Here is a 25011-nt window from a genome sequence, read left to right as displayed (position 1 = left end):
CCACGGAGGCTTGCAAGAGGAGTCGCAGGGTTTCCCATTCTTTTAGTACACGCTCAACGCACGCATAAAGCACGAGCCATCGGGTCTCGCATGGTCGCAGAATCTTCCTTTTTTAAGTCTGGAGGAACTCCTGTAGTGCAGATACTTGTGCTTGCCTCTTGCTGTTTGGATGTTTCGCAGAAGATCTTCCAGGTATCTGGGAAGCTTCATTGCAGCTTTGCTGGCAACAATGTGGGTGGAATGGCATATGCAGCGAATGAGCACGAAACTCCTGTCTGCCTTGTGCTGAATGCTCGCCAACCATAACGCTGGCGTTGTCACATGCCAGGCCCAGGATGTTTTTCAAAGGTACCCTTTTTTCTGAGAGGCAGTTTTCAACAACTGCTGTAAAAAATCGAAAGTCGAAAATAATGGAGCAGGCGCCCCGCGATCTGCGAGATCTCCAATCGGCGCCTTATCACGGGAACACAAGTTCCGAATTGGTTTCGACGTGTTTGGCCGCGGCGCTGGCTCGAAAACACGCGCTCCACCGTGGGGGTAGCACTATGGAGGCACCCTGCATGCTAGCCCCCATAGCAACCGTTGTACCGCTGCGCTGGTAGCAATTAAAATCGCGCGCGCGCCTCCCGCACCAGCCCGGCCCTCACGCTCTTCGTTATAGCTACACCCCTTACCAGCGGTGGAAACCAACTTCGCAACGCAGCAGCCTAGCTGTTCATGCAACAGGGCATCCACAGGGCAACAGCAGAGTTTGATCTTTTGTGCCTTTCTGCGGCGTCTGCTCTTCGCAAGCTTTTGTTTCCTCCGTGGCTCTTCATTTGCTCCCTCCACTCCCTCTCTACCGAAAGATCGGGTTGCGGAAGCGTAACCTAGCGGTCAAAATTTGCATTACAACCAGTTAGTTGAGGACATAATTTCAGATTTTCGCGGCTTCATGTGGCGCAAAATGGAAAGTTCAACAGAAAAGTTTAAAATTGCCCTACGCTCGGCGGAAAAATGGCAGAACGGCCCTACGGCCCTACGACAAGAAAAAATTTCCCAAAACGCCCTACATGTAGGGCGAAAACCCTACAGTTGGCAACACTGAGCCACATCTTTTCTTGCGCACCTATAACAATGACTGCATATATGCTAGCCTAGACTAGACTTATTACTACAGTTTGCTATCTAGCAGTCATAGAGTTTTAGCAGTTACTTTCTTCCTTCATTAACACCCCTGAAGCAAACTAGGCAGACGCCATTATAGTATTTTGTTAAAGTTGATAATAGCAAACATATATATAATGGCAGTATATTTTCTTGATGCGAGCAACGTCTTTTGTTGTCGTAAGTTGTTGCTACTCAAAAGCGAATAAAAATGGATTAACAAACGAAGTTATTATCATCGTCATCTACATCTAGATTGACTGTTTTGTGTTTTGTTCAGCGTCCAAGCATTCACCATTCACTGTTTGTGAGCTTTTCACAAACAGAACGGCCGGATACAAAAATTATTCCCCGCAGACATACGCAAACACACGCGCACACGCATACACACACACACACACACACACACACACACACACACACACACACACACACACACACACACACACACACACACACACGCACACGCACGCACTCACGCACGCACGCACGCACGCACGCACGCACGCACACAAAAGCACCGTGCGTCAAATCCACGCAGGCAAACAATTCACTCAAATGGAGGCTTAGCAATAGGCACTATATTAGCAAGACTATGTGAGCTCAAGTATTTACACCTAGGTTTACGACCCGGTCGTGTACTGTTTTGGTGGCTTGGAGGTTAAGTACTCGCCTACTGATTGAAAGGGCAGTGGTTCGAAACCCGCTCCGTGACCTTTTTTTTTTTTAACCGTGTTTTAATTGAAGGTTTTCTGCCTTAGGTTATATTTTGACATTGTTGTTGCTCTTGTTGCTCTCGTCTGGCTGTGTCCCTTTTTTTTCTGTCGCAATATATTTCTACCGCAAGCTCTGCCCCAAAAAACAGTACACCGCTTCAGCATTTAGTTGCAAGGATAAGCCATTTTACAACGACCCTGAAGGAAAACACAGACTAGGACAATCGGAAGCCACTTTTTAGGTTGTTTTTGTTTTCATTGCTTCGTTTTCTATTCGGCTTTTTGTGTTCTTTTTACTTTTTGTGGTCTGGATATTCTTCTCCCTCCCACTTTTTTTTCGTAATGGGAGGGACGAGGCACTTCGAACAGCCTCGTTCAATATGTATCCTTCTTACGCCACTGTTTCATACAAACGTACCAGTTGGTAATATTAATTCTGCGAATTTATCAGACCTTACTAGCACGAAATAACGTATACAGTGCTGCAGAATTTCCACAAACCATCGGCATTGTTTCTTACCATCTCTAGCCAAGCCAAAAAACTTAACCTTTCGAGTATAATTAAGGCTTACATATTCGACTTTATGTTTACTTGAGGAAGCACAATCTTCAGAAAAAGAATGTAAGGCAACAAATAGTTATCCTTCTTCCCAGTGTCCTAGAGGCAACACAAAAGACATAAGTCAGTCTTTTGACTTCATTTTGCCTTCAGTACATACATAAGCAACAGCATTACGGCACACAGAAGAATTAAGACAGCAAATTCAAGTTCTATCTTACAGCCTTTGTCCTAGAGGCAACACAGGGGAAACAGGCCAAAGTCTTTTGACTTCATTTTGCCTTGAGTACACACATGGACAATAGCATTGCGGAACTCAGAAAGAGAAGAAAGCAAGTCATTTTTAAAGTTTTATACCTCTCATCCGAAATAAAATCTTCGTATAGAAATTTAAACTTTGTCTTTACCATAGTACATATAAAGGTAAAACATCATGGCTGTTTATCCGGCAGTCTATAAAAAGTACACAGCCTGCTTATGTCCTAGAGGTAACACAAAGGAAAAGTCAAAAGAAAGGCCACACAGTCAACATGCAGGAGACACAAAGTAAACAGAAAGGAAAAGTTCATTTTCATAAGGGTTCACTGCTCGTGTAGAAAGAAATCCTGAAGTTTCGCTATGGTTGAAGCCTCGCGCGGCATAGGGCAAGCTTCGCCAGTTCTTTTTATTTTGCAGTTTGATCCAAACATGTTTTCCACAAGTGGTTGTCGAGTGACACGACTGTATCCAAGTAAATGCCTGACAACGCCGTGCAACTTTTCAAAGCGTAGCCGCAGTGCTTAACACAACCCGAAATTAACCAGACGTAGCCGAGACAACAAAAAATGCATTTACAAAAAAAGAAAAACGTTTTCGCAAACCCAAATTTTATTGCGCAAACAACATCATGAGCATTAGGCAAACGCATACAAGGAATACATGCAAAAAGATCTTCTATATAACTAGAGATAAGAAAATACTCATTGTTACCTCAAGTTTACAAAAGAAATGCGGATAGATAATCTAGAAATGCGGATAGATAATGCGGATAGATAATTCTTACTCGTCTGGCTGTAAGAAGCAGGGGAATTCGCTTATTGCTTGTGCCAATATCTATGGAGTACGTGTGGTACTATTTTGATGTAGGTGAAAAATTCCAGGACATCCATAAAAAAATGCTTGGTATTCGTTAGGCAAATAATTCTTCACCATCACTCGTTTTAACATGAGTTTTCGCTATCAGCTAATTTCTTACTTCGCATAGGTTTTATCTTTGCTGATATATTCTAACGCATTACCCTCTCATAATTTCGAATCTGCGATAAATGTCCAAACCAGACCTCTATTCCCGTAGCAGTGTTTTTCATAATAAAATAACGTGCGCAACTTCATTCGAGCATACCGGTACCAACTGATCAGGAAGCCAAATTTTGTCACGCCAAGAAACGGTTTGCATTTTTTTGTGACGTTTTCTACTATACTAAACAGTACCATAACCAGGAACGAAGAAATACAAAATAAATATCTTGCTACAGCACGAAACCGTAACCTCTTTAAAGCCCGACTTCCCAAGAAGCACAATTTAGCATTGAGTTACGGGTAGGGGAAAAAAACACAAGTTCGGTTCAGCGCGTTTAGATGCATAGCCGATACGGGACTTCCAAAAAGCAATCCTCTTAAAGCGTACCATAAGACTAACTAGTATTAGCGTGTTTTTTTTTTTTTTTTTTTTTTGTGTGTGCTAAATTTCTGACCCTAGTGTATTCGCCACTGCCCTCAACTTGTAAATTTCAAATATTGCTTTAAAGCCAGAATTGGGGAGCGCACTTTCACGACGAAGTTTGTGTGGGGGAAAATTTTGCGCCTCAGGACGCCGTATGTTCTTACGAGTGAACTACATGGAGCGGAGACCCGCCGCCGTGTCGCCGCTGAGTTGCTCTCAGTATGGCTTACTGAGCCCCTATACCCAGGGTCAACCGGGTGGGTTCAGTAAACAGGCCGAGTGCAGGAGCTTCCCGCGTATGTTTTCCGTTGTTTGACGACTCTGAGTGATTCTGGGGCATTTCTTCCGCTGAAATGTTCATTTTCTGTTCTCAAAAAACGTCAAATGGGGTAGACAAAAAAAGAATGCGCCCGGGAAGAACGTAACTAGGTACCTTTACAACATAAACCGGCATTTCAACGAAGTCTTTTATATCTACAGATTCTGGAAACGGGACATCACGAGGGAAAGGTCCTCTGATAATATCAAAGGGATTGCATTGCTTTTGGATCCCGGGCGGGTTGCTTGCGAACAAAAATGCTAATCCCCGAGCAGGTACAGGAAGAATGGTGCGCAGGTTGCGGCAGGGAGCCAGAAACCTCAGGACATATTGTAATGGCGTGCAAAGATATCCGTCCAGTCCTCAGCGAGAGACACATCCAGCTTCCCGAAGCCCTTGGCTCTAAGTTTGATGGAAAAGTGAATTCTAAAGTAGTAGAGGTTACTGTTAGTAAAAGATCGAAGGTTGGAATTCTGGTGGGAAAAGAGCAGAGAAACTAAGAAGACTTGCAAAGAAAGGAGTAAGATCAGCACTAAAATACAATGAAGGGGCATTTTTTACCATACAAAGGTGATGGTACAGTGGCGCGACACCTAAGCTCGCTGTGCAACGCCACCCCGTTACAAAGAAGAAGCCGCTGAGCATCATCATCATCAGCGTGCCATACTGGGCCATCAACAGAGACAGGTTTCTGCTTGTTTGTAGTATTTGAGAGGCCCACGCAGTAATACCGCCTGTTCCCCACGCACCGTTCTTGCAGAGGGGCCCCATATCGCTGTTAAAAGGACACTGAAGTGAACCGCGAACCTTGCGGGGATTACTAGCGCAAATTGTGTTCCGGAGTCCCTAGGCCATGTCTCGACCACTCTGGGTGCGTTTACGCGAATTTATTTAGTAGAAAAATCAATTCCAAAATGTTGTCCTCCTCTCTGCGTCCTCGCCCATTTTGTGTGGCGTTTTTGTGTGACGTCAGGAGGAGATGACTTTGCTTGACTGCGCTACTGCACGGCTCGCCGAACTTCCGACAGAGTCAGTCGGCCCACCGTGTAGTCCGCCGGCCGCCGACGGGTCGTCGAAATTCGCTCGCTCAGTTGAAACTAAGCCACGGCACGTTTGTGAACGAAAGAATGTGATTTTTTTTTTCTAGCTGGTACAATGTATACCAAGCTCAAAGTCCAGGTCGCTCCACAAAACCGCTGCCCAAACGCACATGCGACGCTTCGCTGACTGGTACGCTACGGGGAAAATTTAAGGCCGCTTGAAGGCAGGAGAAGAGTCAGCGAAGTCAATATAGATACTGAGGAAATAAAATCAACTGATAATTTTACCGTACAGCGTAAAACTAAGGAGCACGAAGCACTTTTTTTGCGCTGGGAGAACAAGCACAGCGGTCAGCAGCACGACCACAGATCTGCGAACGCTTTTCCGTCTAAGGAATGCGATTGCTAGACAGAGATATTCCGGAAATTTGGGGGACGCTTACTGAACGAGCGCTATACCACAAATAGTCATCTAAGCTGCTTGCAATGATAACACTAAACAAAAGAGTAAACTGGTTATACAGTATATACCTTATATATCCCTCACCGGCAGCGCTGGTTCCTGGCCAAATCGCCTGAAGCGCTAGGTATTCTATTTTGCATGTCGCAAGTTCGAATCCATGAGGGTACATCCTTTTGTTTTGTAAGTAGATGTCTTCGTTTTCGGCCAATGTTTCCTATACTGAATTTGCTATTATTTCGGCCATAAGGTTCATTGCTCCACAGGCGAATTCGCAGAACGCGCGCAGACTGACACTGACGCGCTAGCGAGTTCTCGTTGGTGTGCCGCGGCCATAAGGAGAGACTGCTTGCGGGCAGTGGGCGCAGGCCAGATTCAGCAGACCCTTGGCCTGGTGCGAACACGCTTTTTACGATACGGGCATGAGTGCGGCACGCTCCAAAGATTGAGGAAAAGCGCATGGAATTTGAGCGCCTGCGGTTACGCGGAAGGCGCTCATCCACTGCGTAGGCCTCGGCTAGTGACTGCTACGATTCCAAGCCTTCCTGCTAGGCTTATCTGATGCATTTTAAAGCCGGCAACTTGACATAAGCGCAGTATGGCGATTATTGAGATATCGAGACTGCCCATCTAACGATAACGTCTCATGTCAAGCATGGTGTTTCACACAACCGAAACGGAAAATTGTTTGAATGCTAGTCTCGGACATCGTCCAGTCACGTAGCACATTTACCTGACGTCCCTGCGGTTAGTTGGCGCAGCCGCTTCAAACCACGCATGGTAATTTTTCTGCTTTCAGGCTTTATAAAATAAATACCGCCTTATCGCCCGGATAAACGATGAAAAGTGCGTTCATTTGAGCTAGTCTGCACAGTGTCAGCTAAACGGGAGCTTGACAAATTCACTTAAGTGTCCCTTTACACAAGTTATGGAGCAGGATCGCCTTTATTTAACCCAATAAAAGCTATCGTGCATGCATATATCTCGGCAACACAAGCCATGGCAGTTGGATTGGGACAGTGTTTCGCTTTGGGCTTCACTTATAAGAATAGCGCGGACTTCATTATTTTCCTCGAACGATCTCTGATTTACAATCCGTTTTTTTTTTAGGTCGAATACACGCGAGCCAGGTGTACACCCGCCCAATTTTTTACCAATATCACGGGAGCGTCGACCGTTCGGTCGATCAGCGCCGGGTGATGGAGTGATACGGCAAACTGGGCGAGAGTAGCCGCATGCGCAGTAAGCAAAGGCCGCTGCTGCCGTCATCTGCTAGGCTGTTCCAAGAGCAGACAGTCGCCCCCGATTTTAGGTATTTGCTTATCACACCACCTGCCATGCTCAAAATTTTTTTTCAAGACCAGGCACGTGGCGCCAATTCAAAACAGAGTAATCAGCACTGCCGAGCGCAGGGTTCGTTCCGCGCAAGGATCGTTCGGCAACGCTGATTACTCTGTTTTCAGTTGGCGCCACGTGCCCGGTCTTGAGGAAAAATTTCGAGCATGGCAGGCAGTGTGATAAGCAAATAACAAAAATCGGGGGTGGCCGTCTGCTCTTGGAACAGCCCAGCAGACGACGGCAAAAGCGGCCTTTGCTTAGTGCGCATGCGGCTACTCTCGCCCAGTTTGCCGTATCACTCCAGCATACGGCGCTGATTGACCGAACGGTCGGCGCTCCCGTGATATTGGTAAAAAATTGGGCGGGTGTACGTCTATCAAACTTCTTTGCTTTGAAATGCTTCCAAAGCAGCTGCAAGGCAACGGTGTGCACATGCTATTGAGGGCAAATTGGAATACCTGATTGGTTCCTTCGGTATGCCGCTTCGCCGCCGCTTCGTCACCGCTTGGCCACCACCGAACATTTCTGACCCAGTTACATCGGCGGCGGACGACGTTTTTTCCACCGCCGCGTGTCGGACTGGCGCCGCCCCGTCCCCGTCACCGCAACAACTGCCTCGTAAGTTTCTTTTTCCCGCAAGACATTTAAATAGGGATCATAACGGAGCCATTTTCTTTCGTTACCTTGGTAAGGCTAACCACAACGTAAAGTACTTTTGGTCTTGTAAAGACGATTTCCTTTCTTGTGCTGCCTAAACCCCAAAAATGTCTGTCTGTCTGTCTGTCCCTCGCTTCAGCCACCCGCCAAAATATAAATGGATTTCAATAAGGAGAAATTTATATTCGCAAAACGTGCCCAAACGAATAAATCTGTAACCAGACTTCACACTTGTCAACATTGTTGAGCAAACAGAAAACATTACGCATATTTCAGTCAAAAAACTATTGCGTAACGGGTACTATGTGCGCTTATATATGCGCTTATATTATAAAACATATGTGCGCTTGATTTTTGCGAGAGCAAATTTGTGTAAAAAGACGAGTTAAATACACCACCGCCTAACAAAGAACTTTTCGGAGTATTTGTCTGCACTGACAAACAAGACGAGCTGTTCTAGCAAAGCCACAAGAAGTTGCTCTGGTTGTCGCTTGGGGTACTATACTCGGTTACAACTCAACAACGGCACCACCTCATGTAGTGTATCAGTCCGCCAAAGCGCCGGACCCATGACGTCAGTGCGCGTGCGTTTTGAAAGGGGTTTGCTGCGAATGCGTGATATCGTCTGCCTTGTCTCACGCAGTTTGTTTGTCGTCACTGGGGTCGCTTATACGCATATTAAGTCCAAAAAATCACGGAAACGGCTCACGCCATGTTCAAAATATTCCCAGTAACACCCTACTTGCGCCGCGCGGAGAAACATCCGGCTACGGTGATAAGACACAGCGGCAACTTCCGGTGCCGTTCTTAAGTTGTCACCGAGTATAGTGCTCACCACGCTGCTCGTGTCCTACGGCGTCCCATACGTGTCCAGAGTGCAGCCTAGACGCTCGCTCCAAGCTCTGCCAAATTATATTTGGCAGCAGCGGCGACAGCGTACGCATCGTTCTAATCGTGACACTTATCCAGGTTTCTGGCTTCATGGACGCTGCTCGACCTTCATGACAAGCTGATCGCTTGTCGCCCGGACCACATCATAGCACGTGCGTGATCATCGGGAGCCACCCACGTGGTACACCACAGTCACGCCTGCGCATCGGAACCTGCAATTGGCTGCCTCACGGACCCTCCGTCTACAAAAAGCTGACCCGGCCGCCGCCCCGGCTTCATTTGGCAGCAGCGGCGACAGCGTACGCATCGTTCTAATCGTGACACTTATCCAGGTTGGTGCTCTGGTCTATTGCTGGTGTGTTTGCCTTGTACCTTTTTTCTTTTTTTTTGTTGCCGCTGCTGCCAAGCGAAAGTGCACCCAAAGTCAAAGTGATGGATGATGTTGCTAAGGCACTAAAGGGGTTCAGACAGGAATTGCTGGACATAAAAGCCAGCATAGTAAAAGAACTTAGAGAGGAATGCAACGAATTGAAGAAGTCTGTCGAGTTCATGAGTAAACAGTTTGATGCCATGTCTGAGCGGTGTAAGAACATTGATAAAGAAAACGCCGAACTGAAAAAGGCGAATGCGGCCTTATCCGCGGAATGTGACGTGCTGAAGCAACAAGCTAGGCATTTCGAGAACAGAGTGACCGACCTTGAGCAGTACTCAAGAAACAAAAACATCGAAATAAAAGGCCTCACAGAAACAGAGCAGGAAAAGCTGCCCGAGATGATAAAAAAACTCGGTGACGTCGTCAATGTACCGATAGCCAAAAAAGACATGGAAGTCTGTCACCGGGTGCCGAGGAAGGTTGGAGAATGCCCGAACGTTGTAGTGCAATTCACCACACGCACTAAGCGTGATGCAGTACTCGAGGCTGCGCGTAAGCGGCGTGTGAACACCGCTGATTTCGGGCTAAAAGGCCGCTCTCCAGTATACATAAACGAGCACCTTTGTTTATCTGTTAAGAGGTTGCTTGGACAGGTCACTGCGCGGAAGAACGAAAAGCACTGGAAGTACGCATGGACGAAGCAGGGGAAAATATTCGCCAGAAAAACAGACGAGTCGCGTGTGCTGAGGGTGAGGTGCGCTGACGATCTGGAAAAGATAGAATAGACCGTGGCTATGCTCACTGCTGGCCTTGTCCTTATTGCACTTCGCCTAAAATGTCTGTCGATGTAGTATCCCCTAGCTATGTAAAGCAGTGCTGTAGCACCACTAGACATGGCCTATCTTTTTTCCATTTAAATGCGCAATCTTGTTGTGCTAAGGACGATGCCTTACATGCGCTCTTCGCCTCCTTTGATTTTTGTTTTGACATAATCATGTTAACCGAAACATGGTATCAGAGTGACCATGATGTGTTGGAAATTTCCGGATATAGCTCTTACTTTCTTAATCGCCGTTCCAGAAGAGGTGGAGGAGTACTGGTACTGGCAAAAAATTTCCTAAAATGTGATATGGTCGCAGACTTTACACAAATGAGTGACGACTTTGAAGCTTTGACTGTCACATGTGATCGCAACGTTTTCGCTGTTGTATATCGCCCCCCAAGGGGAAACACGTCTGCCTTTTTTTCATTTCTTGATGCTTTATTGGGCTGGGTAAACAATAGCGGCTACAACGTGTTCATTGGTGGCAATGTAAATATAGACATGCTCAATTCATCACCTGCAAACCGTGAACTCTCAAACCTTCTTAAAACGAACTTTTGCGTTAACACAATTATTTCACCCACTCGAATTCAACGCAGTTCTGCAACTCTGCTTGATGTGTTTATCACAAACATTAATCACGATAACCTACACTCTGGAGTTATTGGCGCCGACATAAGCGACCATTTACCAATTTTCTTAATTTATGATAAAAATATTTCAGACGGCTCGTCCAAGAAAGCTAGTGCAGTGACTTTTCAAGATGTCAACCCGAGAACGTTAGAACAGTTCCACAATAAATTACTACAAATAGACTGGGAAGATGTGTTTTGCTTAAATGACCCAGATACGGCCTATGAAACTTTTCTATCAATATTTAAAAAGGTGTACACTAGCACGTTTCTGCAAAAGGCTTCTACAACTAAAAAATCTCGCAAACCCTGGGTAACAACTGCTGCACTAAAACTTATAAAACAAAAAAACTTTCTTTACAGGCGCTTCTTAAAAACCAGGGATTTAAGCGATCTCAGCGCTTTTAAGGCTTTCCGAAACAAGGCCAATAAATTTCTTAAACAAGCAAAAACAAACTATCTTCATGATTTATTCAATGCAGAAGTAATGAAACGTAGCGATATTGTGTGGCGGCGGCTAAATACTGTTCTTGGACGTGGACAGTGCAGGGAACGCATCCAGGAATTGACAATAAATGGCAATGCCGTGTCTGGCGAAGCCTTAGCTAACTCTTTCAACAACTTCTTTGTCTCCCTGAATATAGCCACTCACGACCCCCAATGCATGCAGTACATAAGGCAAAGAAATAGCCAAAGTGCATTTTTAACTCCTACAAGCCGGGAGGAAATCCACAGCACATTTCGGTCTTTCTCCAATAGCAGATCTTGCGATACAGATAATCTTCAAATTCGCCCAATAAAATACGTTATAGACATAGTCTCCCCCGTCCTCGAGCACGTCTTTAACCTCGTACTTGCGCATGGTAGGTTCCCAAAACGTATGCAGACAGCAAAAGTAACTGTTATACACAAAGGCGGTGATAGGGATGACTTGTCTAACTACAGACCCATTTCAATCTTACCCATTTTTTCAAAATGCCTGGAAAAAATAATCAATGAAAGAATGTCAAACTTCTGCGAAAAACATGACATATTAATCCCAAATCAATTTGGCTTCAGGAAGGGCTACTCCACAGAGTCAGCCCTCCTCAGGCAAAAAGAGCTCATTCTACAAGGAATCGAACAGAAACTTTTCACGCTAGGAATTTTTATCGATTTCTCCAAGGCGTTTGACCGCATTAACCACCACACATTATTAAAAAAATTAGAAGCCTACGGCTTTAGAGGAATATTTCTAACACTGATAGAGTCATACCTGAAATATCGCCAACAACAAGTCATTATAAACGATAAAACGTCCAGTTTAAAACATATTTCATGTGGGGTACCACAGGGAAGCATCCTGGGACCACTTCTTTTCAACATTTATATAAACGACATTATTAACATAGATGACATTCCAAAATACATTATTTATGCAGATGACACGAGCTTGTTTTTTACATCCAAAGATACTACACATCTAATAGGTCTAGCTAACTCTGTTCTAGATAAATTAAGTACTTGGAGTAAAGTAAATGCATTGGCTATCAATACGTCCAAAACCAAGGCCGTGCTCTTCAGGGCGAAAAACCGAATCATAAATGTCACTGACTCCCTTCGTATTGGGAATTCCTCCATTGAAATTGTCTCCACAGTTAAAAGTCTTGGAGTCACATTTCACGAACACATGACGTGGAATGATCATGTCGAAAAGGTCACTAACAAGGTTTCGCATGTAGTTGGCATTCTAAGAAGGCTCCGAACTTTCCTACCGACAAAAATAAAACTTATGATATACAACGCACTTTTTCTTTCACAGATTAGCTACTGCCACCTAATCTGGGGAAACACCACTATTTCAAACATAAACAAGCTACTCCTACTACAGAAAAAAGCTCTGCGTGCAATTTCTAACGCACCATTCAATGCCCACACCGAACCACTTTTCACAAAGCTTGGAATTCTTAAAGTTGGATACATTTACAATCACATTTTACTTAAGCGCTATCATGCAGGGCAAAGAAGAAGGCAAACTTTATCGCACAGTTATCTAACCTAACCCCAAATAATTCCAGCTATCACACGCGCCATAAAGAACACTGGAAAATACCTCGCGCTCGCACAAATTATGGTGTTCAAATGCTCGCGCATGCATTGCCATCCTTACTAAATTCATTAGATCTGTAACTTCAGATCGGGCTTCTTTTGTGGGTGTGTGTATTTGTACTCATGTGTCTGACTTTTGCCCTAAATAACATGTTAATAACTTTTTTATAGGGTATCTATTGCAACAACATGCAAGAATGTAAATCGGATGAAAGGTTGTGCCGGTTATTTACTGTATAAATTTTGGATTCTCTTTTTTGCTTCTGTTCTCGTTTTTTTTTTTTTCCATTGTGTAATGTTTGTGTAATATTTGTCTCCATTGTTTAATGTTTTCCATTGTGTAATGTTTGTTTCCATTGTGTAATGTTGTTTCCATTGTGTAATTGTTTCCATTGTGTAATGATGTACCGCTGTCTCCGCTGCTGCACAGTCAACTTTGGTTGACTTTATAGGACTGTCAGCTTCCTGAGGGGGTGCGGACCCAGTCAAGCCGATCCTGCAAAGGCTTTTTGTCCGTGCTCCCAACATCTTGGTGAAAGATGTTGAATAAATATGATTTGATTTGATTTGATTGCAACTTTGCTTTGGCCGGCGGCCGAAGCATGGTTGATCGCGCTTCCGTTAGCGCGGCGAAACCGCAAGCGCGGCTTGCTTCACCTTGGCTGAGCTTGAAGGTCAGACAAGGTCAGACGGGGGGTTACCAGGCGTTTCCTGGGTTTGTACTAGGAGTAACGAGCTTCGCTCGTATGGGAATTAAGACTCTGTTTGCAGAGGAGTCGAGTGCTTCACCATTGCGCTATCTCCGCATGTTTTCTTTTTTTTTTTTAGTTACCGGACAATAGTTAAGTTAGTGCGTGCCGCTTGAGAGGGGAACCTTATGGCACGTGAGTAGAACAGCATAGCCTGTCACAGATAACACTAATTCCCGGGAACATGTGGCGTGAAATGGTGGTTGTTTGCCTGCGGAAACAATTGAACAAAAAGTCGAAGAAACGGAAGCGAAAAAAGCGACGCCAACACGATGTAGCAGTGAAGAACTATGTGAAGTATGGCATCAAGACACCATTATTTTTTCGCCTTCAATGTACGTAAGCAGACGTAAGTACTCCGAGGAGTTTTTCTTTTCAGGGTGCTAGTATAGTGCGTTTTCTCTTCTGTTTGAGGATTAGCTCCGTTCCCTACATATGCCTATTTCGCACTTGCGGCACCCGTGAGAGTGTAGCGCAGGCTTATAAAACCTTTGCTTTTTTTCAAAGCGTACGCGTGTGTGTAAGCCTGCATTCTATATTTTGTCTTCTTCCTGCTGTAGCCCTGATGTCTGATATTCACCACTCATCAACGTAGTCACCCCCCCATCTGGTGTAGCAAGCCTTGTCCCTAGCAGGGCTGACCTCACCAGTTCACATTAAAGAGCATTCTCTCTCTCTCTCTCTCTCTCTCTCTCTCTCTCTCTCTCTCTCTCTCTCTCTCTCTCTCTCTCTCTCCAAACATTAGGTACGGGCAAGATTTATCTTTTATTGCTGCCTGTATGTCTGTTCTGTGGCCCACGCTCGTTATTGTTTCTATGTTCTGGGGTCTTTCCCCGTGGACAGTGTTCGTACCTAGCTGGCTTAGTTAATTTTTGCAAGTATGCCTCCACTTGAGCTTTCTCCGCGTTCCATCAATCCTCGAAGCACGTACCAACCACAAGAACCAACCAACCTGCAGAAAACCTTCACCCTTCCTTCCCAAGGAAAGTTCAGAAAAGTACGAAAGCTTCCTGACATCCCAACTGCGGGAAAAGTGCGTCAGAATTTTCCGCTAAAAGCGCATCCAACCTTCGCTGAAAGTGCGCCCGATCGGTCGTCAAATCTCGAAAAGAGTCAAATCACGAACGAAGAACCAACTAGTGCGACAATTTAATGCAGCTGCGAATGATCAAAATGTATTCCGATACGTGGCTTATGACTTGAACTTATAATTTGTTACACCTTCTTCCTGATTGATGCGCGTATTGTCTTATCAAAAGCCGTTCCTTTGTCGCGATTTTCAAGAAGCCGTTTTGACCCAATTGAATCCTGGTTTAGCGCATGCTCCGTGTGTCGAGATATACTATCAGACATTTTCGGTCGAGCAGCCGGTGTATAGGGAAACGCATTCGCTTCTTGACAGGACAAACACCACCGTACCCACTAAGAAAGCTTTCGTCTTTAAAAATGTAAAAGCGCTTGCCCACCATTTTCAATCAGGTAACGGTGGTCTTAAGGTCAAAGGATAAAGAACGAATGTAAAGAGAAAAAGCTTGGAGCACATTACAATCCTTCGACTTACAAATGAGGAAATTGTTGAAATGCCGGTTTGGGTTATAGCGTGTAGGCATACACTGAATGACAAGCTTGTTCCCGACACCTTCGAAGGTTCTTAAGTTGGAAACCCAACATATTCAGACCTAGACCCAAATATATAATCATGTCATTGATGACATCAGTTGTAGTAGGTGGTTTCTTTCCCCTATATCAATTAAATTCCCACTAACGCATGACGTAGCAGAAGTTTTAAAAGTGGCCTTTAGTATGTTTGTTTTCTTCGTCAGTGGCAGCTTTGCTCTGCCGCTGGACTCAACTGAGGCGTGATATTGCTGCCTGCACTGGTGACAGTAAACTGCGGAATTGCGTGACCAGTTTGTGTATGGTCTTGTCAAACTGGTTCATTATGTTTTGAGACACGGCCACCAATCATCAAATTTTAAACGTTGGTTTCTATCAGTGGTGGGCCAACATTTTCGCGACACATTTCGATTTCTTCCTTCCTCACCAGTTGCTATGATTATGGTAACGGTGAGGTTTGCACGAATCGTGCTTGGAGCAAGGCGGTAAAAACATTCTTCGGCACTGTTTGGAAGAATTCCTGAAATATAAGGCGAAAATATTTTTAAACGTGATTGAACTTCCTCAGTTGGTTCCCTTGCTGACGATTGAATACACGAAAAACTCATGGCCTCTTATTTGCGATTTCTTAACAAGTGCAAAGCAAGCCAGCTCAGCAATGATCGCAGCTTATTTTCCCGCAGCGCATTTTCTATCCTCCGCTGTTCCTTCGCCGCAGCTAGCGCGGCACGAGGAACTTCAGACTCGCCCCTGGGTTGGCCAATGTCCATTCTCCGCGGATAACGGACAATACGTATTGCTCTTCGGAAGCTGGGTCTGCAGCATGCGACCGTACGGCGCAGGTGATAGGGCGTGCAAGATAAGATAAGGGGCGAGCGGGCAACGGGTCCCGGTCGTGGCAGACCGGCCGAGATTGTCGCCATGGCCGTCCAGTGGCGGCGTCGCTATCGGGTCGCCGTTGTGCGCGCGCGCGTACGGCCGGCTCAGCCGCGACCCCAGTGACCGTTCGGCGGTGCTCCGAAGCCCCTCGCTTGCCAACCCTGGGCCCCCGTGGTAGAGCGGACCGAGACCGTGGTGGGAGCCTCGGGGCTTCCGTGACCTTTAACCCTTTTGGAAGGGCGGTGATGCTTCGTCGTCGTCGGGGACACTCCGAGGTAGTTCGCCTACTCCCGGTGGTGATCCGCTCTTCGGTGCGAGTAATCCTTCCGGTACGCTACCACAGCCGCCGCCACCGGTGAGTCAATAGTTCGGACCGTCGGAGTGAAGCCATCGTCAGCGACAACGTGCCACGTGCCACTACGAAACTGCCGCCTTGCACTCCGAACAGCTTGTGTTGTGCCATTGAGGATATCCTCGTGTTGAGAGCGACCAAGAAAGACGGACCTGATGGTCACGAAGAATTCGTTGTCGTGAAACCATTCGCAGTACTGCTTTTCACGGATTATTCAGCAGGCAGTTGCACTGTTGCCAAAGAAGAGAGGCGGGGATCACGTCGGTTATACTGCTGGACATCAAATCCGGTATTCGGCTTCACGTGGCGGGACGTTTTTGGTGGTTGGGGCGGCAGTCTGCAGGAACTCTAATCCCTCCGCGGAAGTTTGAATAACACTAAACTTCGCACGACTAGCAGGAAAGGAACAGGTGGAACGCTTGTGTTTGTTTGCGAAAGTTTCGATGAATCGTTTCAGGATCCTCAAGTACTATAGTGTTCATTAGTGTCAAAATTGCGAAATTCCCTACCAACATTTTGTGCATGTACGGTGCTGCTTTTCCTGAGTCACGGTCTAAGTGTGAAGACGCATTCGATCACTGGCTAATCGTAATCTTGATTGGTCTAAGAAAGAACTGCTCCTCACATGCGTCCAATGGTCAGCCACAACGGCCTGGACGACAAAGAAAAGAAGACCTACCCGAATCTATCGCTTCATACTATTTTCCGCAACACTCCGCGCACAGCTCAGTTTGGTTGGTTCTCGGCCTAGCTAAACACCGCCACGTTATTGCAGTGATCGTCGATACCCCCTTTTTAGGGACTAAAACTCGGTGTTCTACACTACGTTAACGAGCTTTGAGATGCTGTGGGAAGCATGTTTTCAGTGCATGGATAGGAAAATTCGTTCTTGAAGCATTTATAAAGGGTCTAATACGCCCCAGATTTCACGTCCTCCCCTCCCCCCCCTTCACAAAGCTCTCCAATATCCATTCCTTGTCGCGTCAAGTTAACATACTTATAAACTGGTTTGTCGGATTGTCCCAAACCCTTCATTTTCCTGCTGATAAACTACTTAAGACGACAGGGCGGCAAAGTTCTGCTGCCGATAACCCCGCATTTTTCCCTCAGGCAGTTTACACTCTCATCCATCCTTGTAAAACACATAGGAACCGCCATTTCCGTGCATTTCAGGGGGAGTGTCTTCTACTTGCATTTGTGAAACGGACTGGCTCCGTCTTTTGGTGTTCCAAGGTGATTGCAGTTAGAGGGTGATGTTTTTTACTGCACACGTTGCATCCGGCCTTCAATATTACTCTGTAAGTTTCAGGTAGGTTCAAATTCTCCCTAACGATTAACGTACCGTCTATCGGGCCACAATCTTTCTTTCTCCATTGCTGGTTTTCCCGTCGCTCACAAGACTCCAAGACTCCAATCGGACTGCTCAGCCTATATAGCCGCTGTAAATCAGACTCTCGAAAGTAACAGTTCCCCCTCCCCGACAGCCTGATACTTTTAACGACACTGCCTGGAGAACTGAGGGCTCACAAAGAGGAAATACAGTTGTACTCGTGGAGCTTGAACTTACCCCACCAGCCTGATGGATTTGGGCCCCGTCTCAACGATGATGTACGGAGACCGGTGGTCCGACTGCACCTACATGGCTGATCCCATGGGCCTCCAGCCCGGGCCCTGCGGCAACGGACAAGAGTCACAGCTCCTGGACGACACCCTCGATTACCGGTGAGTGTATCATGACCTTTGACATTACGTCATTTTGAGGAGGACCGATACCCTTATACAAAAATGTTTTGTTTGGAATTTTTGATGTAGTACTATAAGCCCATTGCGCCGGCGTCACTCCCAGAATTCATATTAAGTTACTAGCACGCGTGTTCGGTGAAACTTATAGCGGAGTTGAAAAGCAGCCGCGTATCCGCACCCGCCAAGCAAACCACCACGAAGAAAGAGCAGCGACATCCCGTGTATTTTCCGGAACAAAGAATATTCTACCTCTTTGTTCCATAGGTTTCAAAAGCTTTCCCTTGAATTTTCTTTCAAAATTTCGCCTCTCCGATGTCTTGAAATGAAAATACCTTCGGGCGTTCCAGCAACAAGTAACGCACTATTGTCCTTCGCATTGCAATATCTCTACTCTCTGGTCAATAACTATGCCGGTACGCTATCGACGTCCGTTGAGCATCATTTTTTTTTCTTTAAAGCAGTACTAATGCGTTTTTAAATTTCTGTAATTCAAATTTCTAATCGTTGAACATAATGGCAACGTGTTTCGTAAGCAGAAGTAGGTCAGTAGTGACATTACTTTGCAAAGCCTTTCAAGAAAACGTTATGTCACGCAAGGCGGCCTTGAATATGTAATGTCGACAGCGATTTTTACAATTAGGCTCCCAATTCTTGTCACTATAGTTACAGAAAGGCTCGCGGAAGACAGTAAAATGAGAATGCCGAAAAAACATGCCACCATGTTTTCCACTACTGAGGCGCAAACCTTTCTCACCTGGTTGCGGTGGTCAAGATAGGCTGTAGCATCCTTGCTGCTTGAGTGCTCACGCTGCGAACGAAAGTACGCGCCAATCACGCCCTTTTCTCAACAACCCCGTTGATAAGCTTGCATGTTGACTTTAACAGCAGGGAGCAGCCAGGAGATTCCTATCAACATGGCAGTTCGCGTCCAGACATTGTTAAACATGTGTTAGCGCCCGGTCAGCCCTCACCCTACTGTCGGGGAGCTAAGTATAGATTGAGGACGTCTTCAGTCTGTGCATGTGCCGCCTCCAACAGTGCACAGATACGTACCTGCATTTGTTTTGCATATGCCCTTGCAGTGCATACGTTGGCATCGGTCTTTATCCCTTAAGTGGTGCGCGCGCCTCGATTGCGCGTGGATAACGCGAAGTGGGATCGTTGCAGCCTTGCTTGGAACAACTAGAATGGCATTTCGCCTTGTCGCTTCTGTTCGCAGGTCCGCACAGAGAAAGAACTGTCCTGTGTACTGTTGATATGAAACTAGAACGATGGTACCGGTTCGTACAGTGCGTGGCCGTGGCAGGTTGGCTGCTGTGCGCCACGTTCAGGGACCCAACTACAGCTCCTAGGTCCGTGTTTTTGATTGGTGTTGGCGCGGGGGAGGGCGAGTACGGAGACAGTGCAACATTAGCTACAACAGCATGAGAAGGTAGACCAATGTTTGTCACGGCAGTTCCCGAAGGCATGACGTGCTGTGGACACACATTGGATTCTACGCGAATAACTCCATCATTTTTTTTCATTCCGGGTCACAGTGCCGTACACCTCTTATTCACTGAAAGTTTTTTTTTTTTTTTGCAGGCAAATGAAAACGCAACGCATTTTACTTCATCTGGGAGCTTAGCCCTTGTGTACAGACGAATAACCGGAGAACAACGTCATTTCGGTACAATAGCTGCGTATTATTCAACTATGTTAGACGAAGTGCAGCCGGAAATTGAGTCTTCACATACCATTTTGCCCCTTCCACAATTCCCGCGAAGGTTGCAGAAAGAAGCGAAAGATGAAATGTCTCTCAGACGAGACCAAGGGGACTAGACCAAGAGGCAGGTGTGGATCGATGTGTTTCAGCATCTGTTTGTTTAAATAGACAATAAACAACAAAAGTGTGTTAAATATTTTGTTGCGGAAAGAAGAAAAAGAGACCTGTGGGCCCAACCTCCGTTTGAAGAAAAGCTCTGGCCGGCGCACAGCCACCACGTACTCTCGCATGGCCGACATTATGTAAAGATTGTAAACACATCACTCACCTTATCATGCTTTGACTGATTCGCCCTGCGGCCCGTAACAATAATTTGCCGAATTTGGTTCTGACCGAAAATGGTCGGGCTCTTGAACCTTGAACCAGGTCGGGAAAGGCAATGCGTGAGCACGGTGCAGTACACAGCATGCACGTAGTTTGTACGTACTCCCGCGGTTGTCGAGTGGGCTGTGCTCAGGATGTTAGTACCGGCTGCATTTTGCCGATCAAATTTGTTTCATTGGCCATGATTAGGTGCCGCATCATTTCGCCTCCGTAGGATGCCCGTTGGGAGTGTACACGTTGAAAGGGCTTTCATTGAGTTCTCGGTGATAAAGAAAAAAATGCACGTATTGCAGAAAAACCATTGGTGAATGGCGGTCTTCGCAGTGTATTCGGATTAAGTAACCGGGATTTTAGTTGCGGTGAAATTTACACTTGTTGGTGTAATATCAATATCTAACTCGCTCTGCTTCCGAGTGCTTGTTTCTTCATTCCTTTCTTCATGTTACATGAATGGACACGCCATTTGTACTTCTGTTTTTTACGTTATTTTATGCTACAAACCACAATAAAACTAGATTGCAAACTCGCGCTAAAAATGCAAATATGCATCAATTCTAGACACGGTCGAAAGCCTGAAACGCGAAACCGTAGGCACAATGTATGCTTTGAGTTTGATTGAATGGCTACTGCGGTAAAGGTTCATATAAAATTTTAACGTGGAATGTATCATGTCAAAACCATGCAGATTTGTTTGTCATCGCTTTAACCGCATAAAAACCCTGGGTCTACTTCCGGCCACAGAAATAACGTTGCAAAATTCATTCCGGTCTCAACTGTTTCTGTTTGAAACTTTTATAAATGGACTAGCAACTTTCCCGAAAACTAGCACCAGGAACACTCTTTTCATAAGTCAGTTAGTTTGGCGCGGATGAAACATGGGGATAGAGAGTAACAAACCCTAGTAGTTTGCTGTTTACGCGTCCACAGTTGAAAAATTAGAACAACGAAATACCGAACCCGTGGACACCTATGCACTTTTCGGTCGTAATGAATTCGAAAGAACTGGTAAGCGCTCAACGCAATCAACTCAACTGATGTAACGCGCTGTGTTCTCCTTGAAGTTTAGCGCTGCGAATAATGCTTGTAGTTTTGATTACAGTTATGTAAAAACTGGGGCGTGTTACTTTTTTTTTAATTTAGAGCGCTTACTGTGGAAAATATTAGTTTGGTCGACATTGCTGAGAATTGTTCTCTCGCGCAGAGCAGCCTGCCTTGCGGGTGACGGCTGTGCCGCTGGGTGAGGCCAGGACGGCTTGGGCTTGATGACATGTCACTGCCAGGTGGCCCAGGCACCACCGTACTCTCAGCTTTTCACTTGGCCTTGAACATGCTCAGGTGTTGCCTAGCAGTGTACTTCTTGTGTGTTCGTAATATTTTCAATGGAATGCTTGCCAGTCACGTGGGTTTATAGAAGCGGTTTCTCTGCTCTAGGCCCGCGACGGTGGCGCCGACTGTTTTATCGCCAAATTTCTTTCACCGTTGTCACAAATCTTCACATTTATACACGGTAGGACGCAGCATCCTTCTACCGTGCGCTAGTCCACGAAGCCATCCTCGTCAGCTTCATTTTCACTCCTTCGGGTGTTTCCAGTTAATTTCTCTTTTGACCCTGACACCATCATTCCGCAAGCGCCCCTCCATGAGCTTTTTTTCCTGTGACCCACCTCTGTTCCATGCCGCTTTTTTTTAAAGATGAATTAGTAGCCAATTCACTAAGGAATCCACCTTAGAACGCTCCGGCCTACATCCCCAAGTAAACTTGACTGAAACGCTTCGGGGTCCGACATGACGACGATGCTGCGCAACACCCTTTCCTGACTGCAGCCAACGCTTGCTGATTTGAACCCCCCGTGTATTCGTTATCTGGTGGCACGCGTCCTTTAGATTGATTGATTGATTGATTGATTGATTGATTGATTGATTGATTGATTGATTGATTGATTGATTGATTGATTGATTGATTGATTGATTGATTGAACTTCACAGGTTTGTAAAACATTGTCCGATACACGTTTGCGAGTATGCGCTGATCCGTCCGTACGTGCTAGGCTTGACACACTGGCGTATTTATTTTCCGATAGTATAGGCGATTGATTCGCAAGCATCATACACCGCTATGCGAACATTCAAGAGCAGGGATACGTCCTTACGCGCAACTGTTGCGGTTTTTTGGACAGATTGGAGGGTGCTTGCCTGTTTACTGGCAAAAGAGCAACGACGCCATTACATCGCTGTCTATACTTGCACGTCTTGCTCCCGCCATCTATCCAGGGTTTGGCGACCCGAGCAGACACAATAGAAGAACCAGGCCCGCTTATCGTCGATACGATTTCTTTCTTGCCCGTGGGTCTCCTTTTTCTCCCTACATGACCTCCCCGAGTTATTTTTATTTTTCTTCTCTATTTATCTCTATGCGCACACCTGTTGACACAAAAGCCGAAGCCACACAGTAGACATGGGCGACCTCTGGTGACGGGAATAACCGTACGTGACTTCACCATTCAGTTGCACGCTTTTTGAGTTTTAACGACATGGTGCATTCGTGAAAGTCTCCTGACGGGTGCTTTCATTGTTCAGCCGATTTTGCCCCCACTACGCGAGTAGGTCCCACTTGTACTATCAAAATACGAAAGTATCCTATTCCGTAGTGAGCACACAGGAAATTCATATCGGACACAGGCACTCCGGGTGGCGAAGCGGGAAATCATAACCACTCTGCCCCCTTTCTTTCGGAGAAAGTTTGAAAAGTGCCGTTCGATGCCCGCGTTCAACGTCGTTACGAAGTCCAGGAGGCGGTACAATAATTCATTATGGTTCCCATACCTTGAAGGAAAAAGTACGGTTCGTTTGTTCATAAACGTGTGTATGTTCAACTTATGCGAGATGAAAAAAATGTTTCATTCCCTTACCTACGTGCAGCATATAGCTACGCGGAGCATTTTCCAGGCAAGTTAGTTCAACAATAGACTTGAAGCGCTATCTGTCGTCAAGAGGGCGGAACTTCTTTAGGTCACCTGTTGTGAAAAACTGTGTCGCGCATGTGCTTGCGTCACGCCATTCGCGTCGAAAGACGACAGTCCTCTGCCGCCCATTCCAGGTAACCCCTTCTCAACTCCAAATCTCCATGCTCCACTACTTTCCTCTCACTTTTATCATGAAGAGTTAAATGAAAATTCTTCAATATATTTCAATTTTCCCCCCTTAGCACTTCTCGCATGCTGTCTGTTGGTATAGCGCGAATCTTTTTCTTGGTATTTTGTTTCCTGTTCTGCCTCGAAGAAGCACGTGTTCAAACTCCCTTCTTTTTTGTGTTCGATTTTAGGTTATTACCGCAGCAATTTTTGACGCATTGTTTTTTTTTCATTTTCTGGAGTAAGAAAACAAATAACCGCGAATTCAAGAAGGACATGAGCACTCTCGGTTGTGTAACTACATTTTGTCTACAATGTGTGAGACTTCCTTTGCGGGAAATAATGTTGGCTTGTTTGTGCCGCGTTAGTAGAAAGGTTTGCTGTATTTTATTTCCTCATTCTCACATATGTGCCCTCTCTCCTGGATAAAAAAATATGATTTGTGCAGAGTAGTCTTGGCTTAAGAGCAAATCATGAAGGAATACGTGTTATCCGCATGCGAAACTTAGCCAAGTAATGTTTTGTAGCGGCCAGCGATTTGTTTTTCGTGTGGTTTTCGTTGCGATGTTTCTGTTAGTTGAATTGTCGCACAATCCAATGAAAGCAGGTTCGGGCTACAGGAATGATCTTCATGTAGCATCTTTTTAGAATACATTTGCCCCTCTTCCCCAAATGCAATTTAACGCTTGAGGCTGTAAGGTTCATTATGCGCACGCGGAATGTTTGGGAACGACCTAGAACCGCGAAACTTTTGCACCAAGGAATGATGTCACTAAGGATATCCCACTTTGAAGCTAAATGTTCAGGTGAGTAGTGTTCGGTGGTATGTAGGCAGTAGATATCATTCATCCGTTGTCTCTTCTTCCATTCTTTACTGCTGTTCGCTATGGCGACAACGTTATTCATACAGCCCATTTCTATGCCGTGTTAGATAGTCCATTCTATCCCACAAAAACAAATCCTCTCAAGGTGATTACAAAATTTCAGACCGCGAGGAAACGTCGCATTATTCACCTGACCTTACACCGATCAAGTCTTTTGTTCCGGCAAAAGCGACTTCGCCTACTCGAGGAGCGTATCATTCCTGGCACGGACAGCTCACACCAAAACACAATGCCTTTTAACATGCCACATCCCGGCAGCAAGAGAAAACAAAGGCATCGTGGCAATGCGAAACGGTCAAAAAAGAAACGCACACAGAACAACAGGAGTGATTGTTTATTGTATGGCTTAACGGGCCGACGCAACGCATGCGATGAGGCGCGCCGTAGTGGAGTTCTCCGGATTAATTTTGACCACCTGGAGATCCTTAACTCGCTCGAAATAACAACAGGAGTGAAATGCTACGGAAGGATAGGGGGTGACAAAAAAAAAGGCTGAAGTCGCCGGAATGGCGAGATAAATACATACAAAAACCGAAGGCAAATGTGGTTGAAATTCCCGCCTAATGACGACTTCATCAAAGCTTCCCATTAGGCAGCTTCTACTAAGAGCCCGCAGAAAAACTGTACAAATTGGGCCAGATCATCGCAGAAGACACATTTCGGGAGGCCACAGCGTTGAAAGCAGACAGACAACGAGAGATCTCATTAGACATCCTGCAAATAGATCTCCGACCGGACACAGGGGTGTCGGCGGTGTAGTGACTTCCTTACTCACTCCCGCCCTTCCCGCGTAATCACCGCTTCCCCAGGTGGGTTCCCTAAT

At 45.8% G+C, this 25011-nt stretch overlaps 1 protein-coding gene across 2 annotated transcripts in view; it reads left to right on the top strand.

The window, feature by feature from the left end:
- The first annotated feature begins 16002 nt into the window (after positions 1 to 16002).
- LOC144149835 (uncharacterized) overlaps positions 16003 to 25011 on the top strand; it is a 93611-nt gene continuing 84602 nt past the window's right edge. The window contains exon 1 of one of the 2 annotated variants that reach the window (XM_077681517.1): positions 16003 to 18063. In XM_077681517.1, the coding sequence (XP_077537643.1) occupies positions 17921 to 18063 (143 nt within the window). In that variant the 5' untranslated portion in view covers positions 16003 to 17920. The remainder of the gene's footprint in view (positions 18064 to 25011) is intronic. The other variant, XM_077681516.1, reaches the window with a different exon arrangement.

Source organism: Haemaphysalis longicornis, unplaced genomic scaffold, assembly GCF_048455015.1.
Source record: "Haemaphysalis longicornis isolate Haplotype H1 unplaced genomic scaffold, Haemaphysalis longicornis Haplotype H1 scaffold_8, whole genome shotgun sequence".
In the NCBI taxonomy this organism is placed as follows: Eukaryota; Metazoa; Arthropoda; class Arachnida; order Ixodida; family Ixodidae; genus Haemaphysalis; species Haemaphysalis longicornis.
This window is presented reverse-complemented; position numbering and strand designations above follow the sequence as displayed.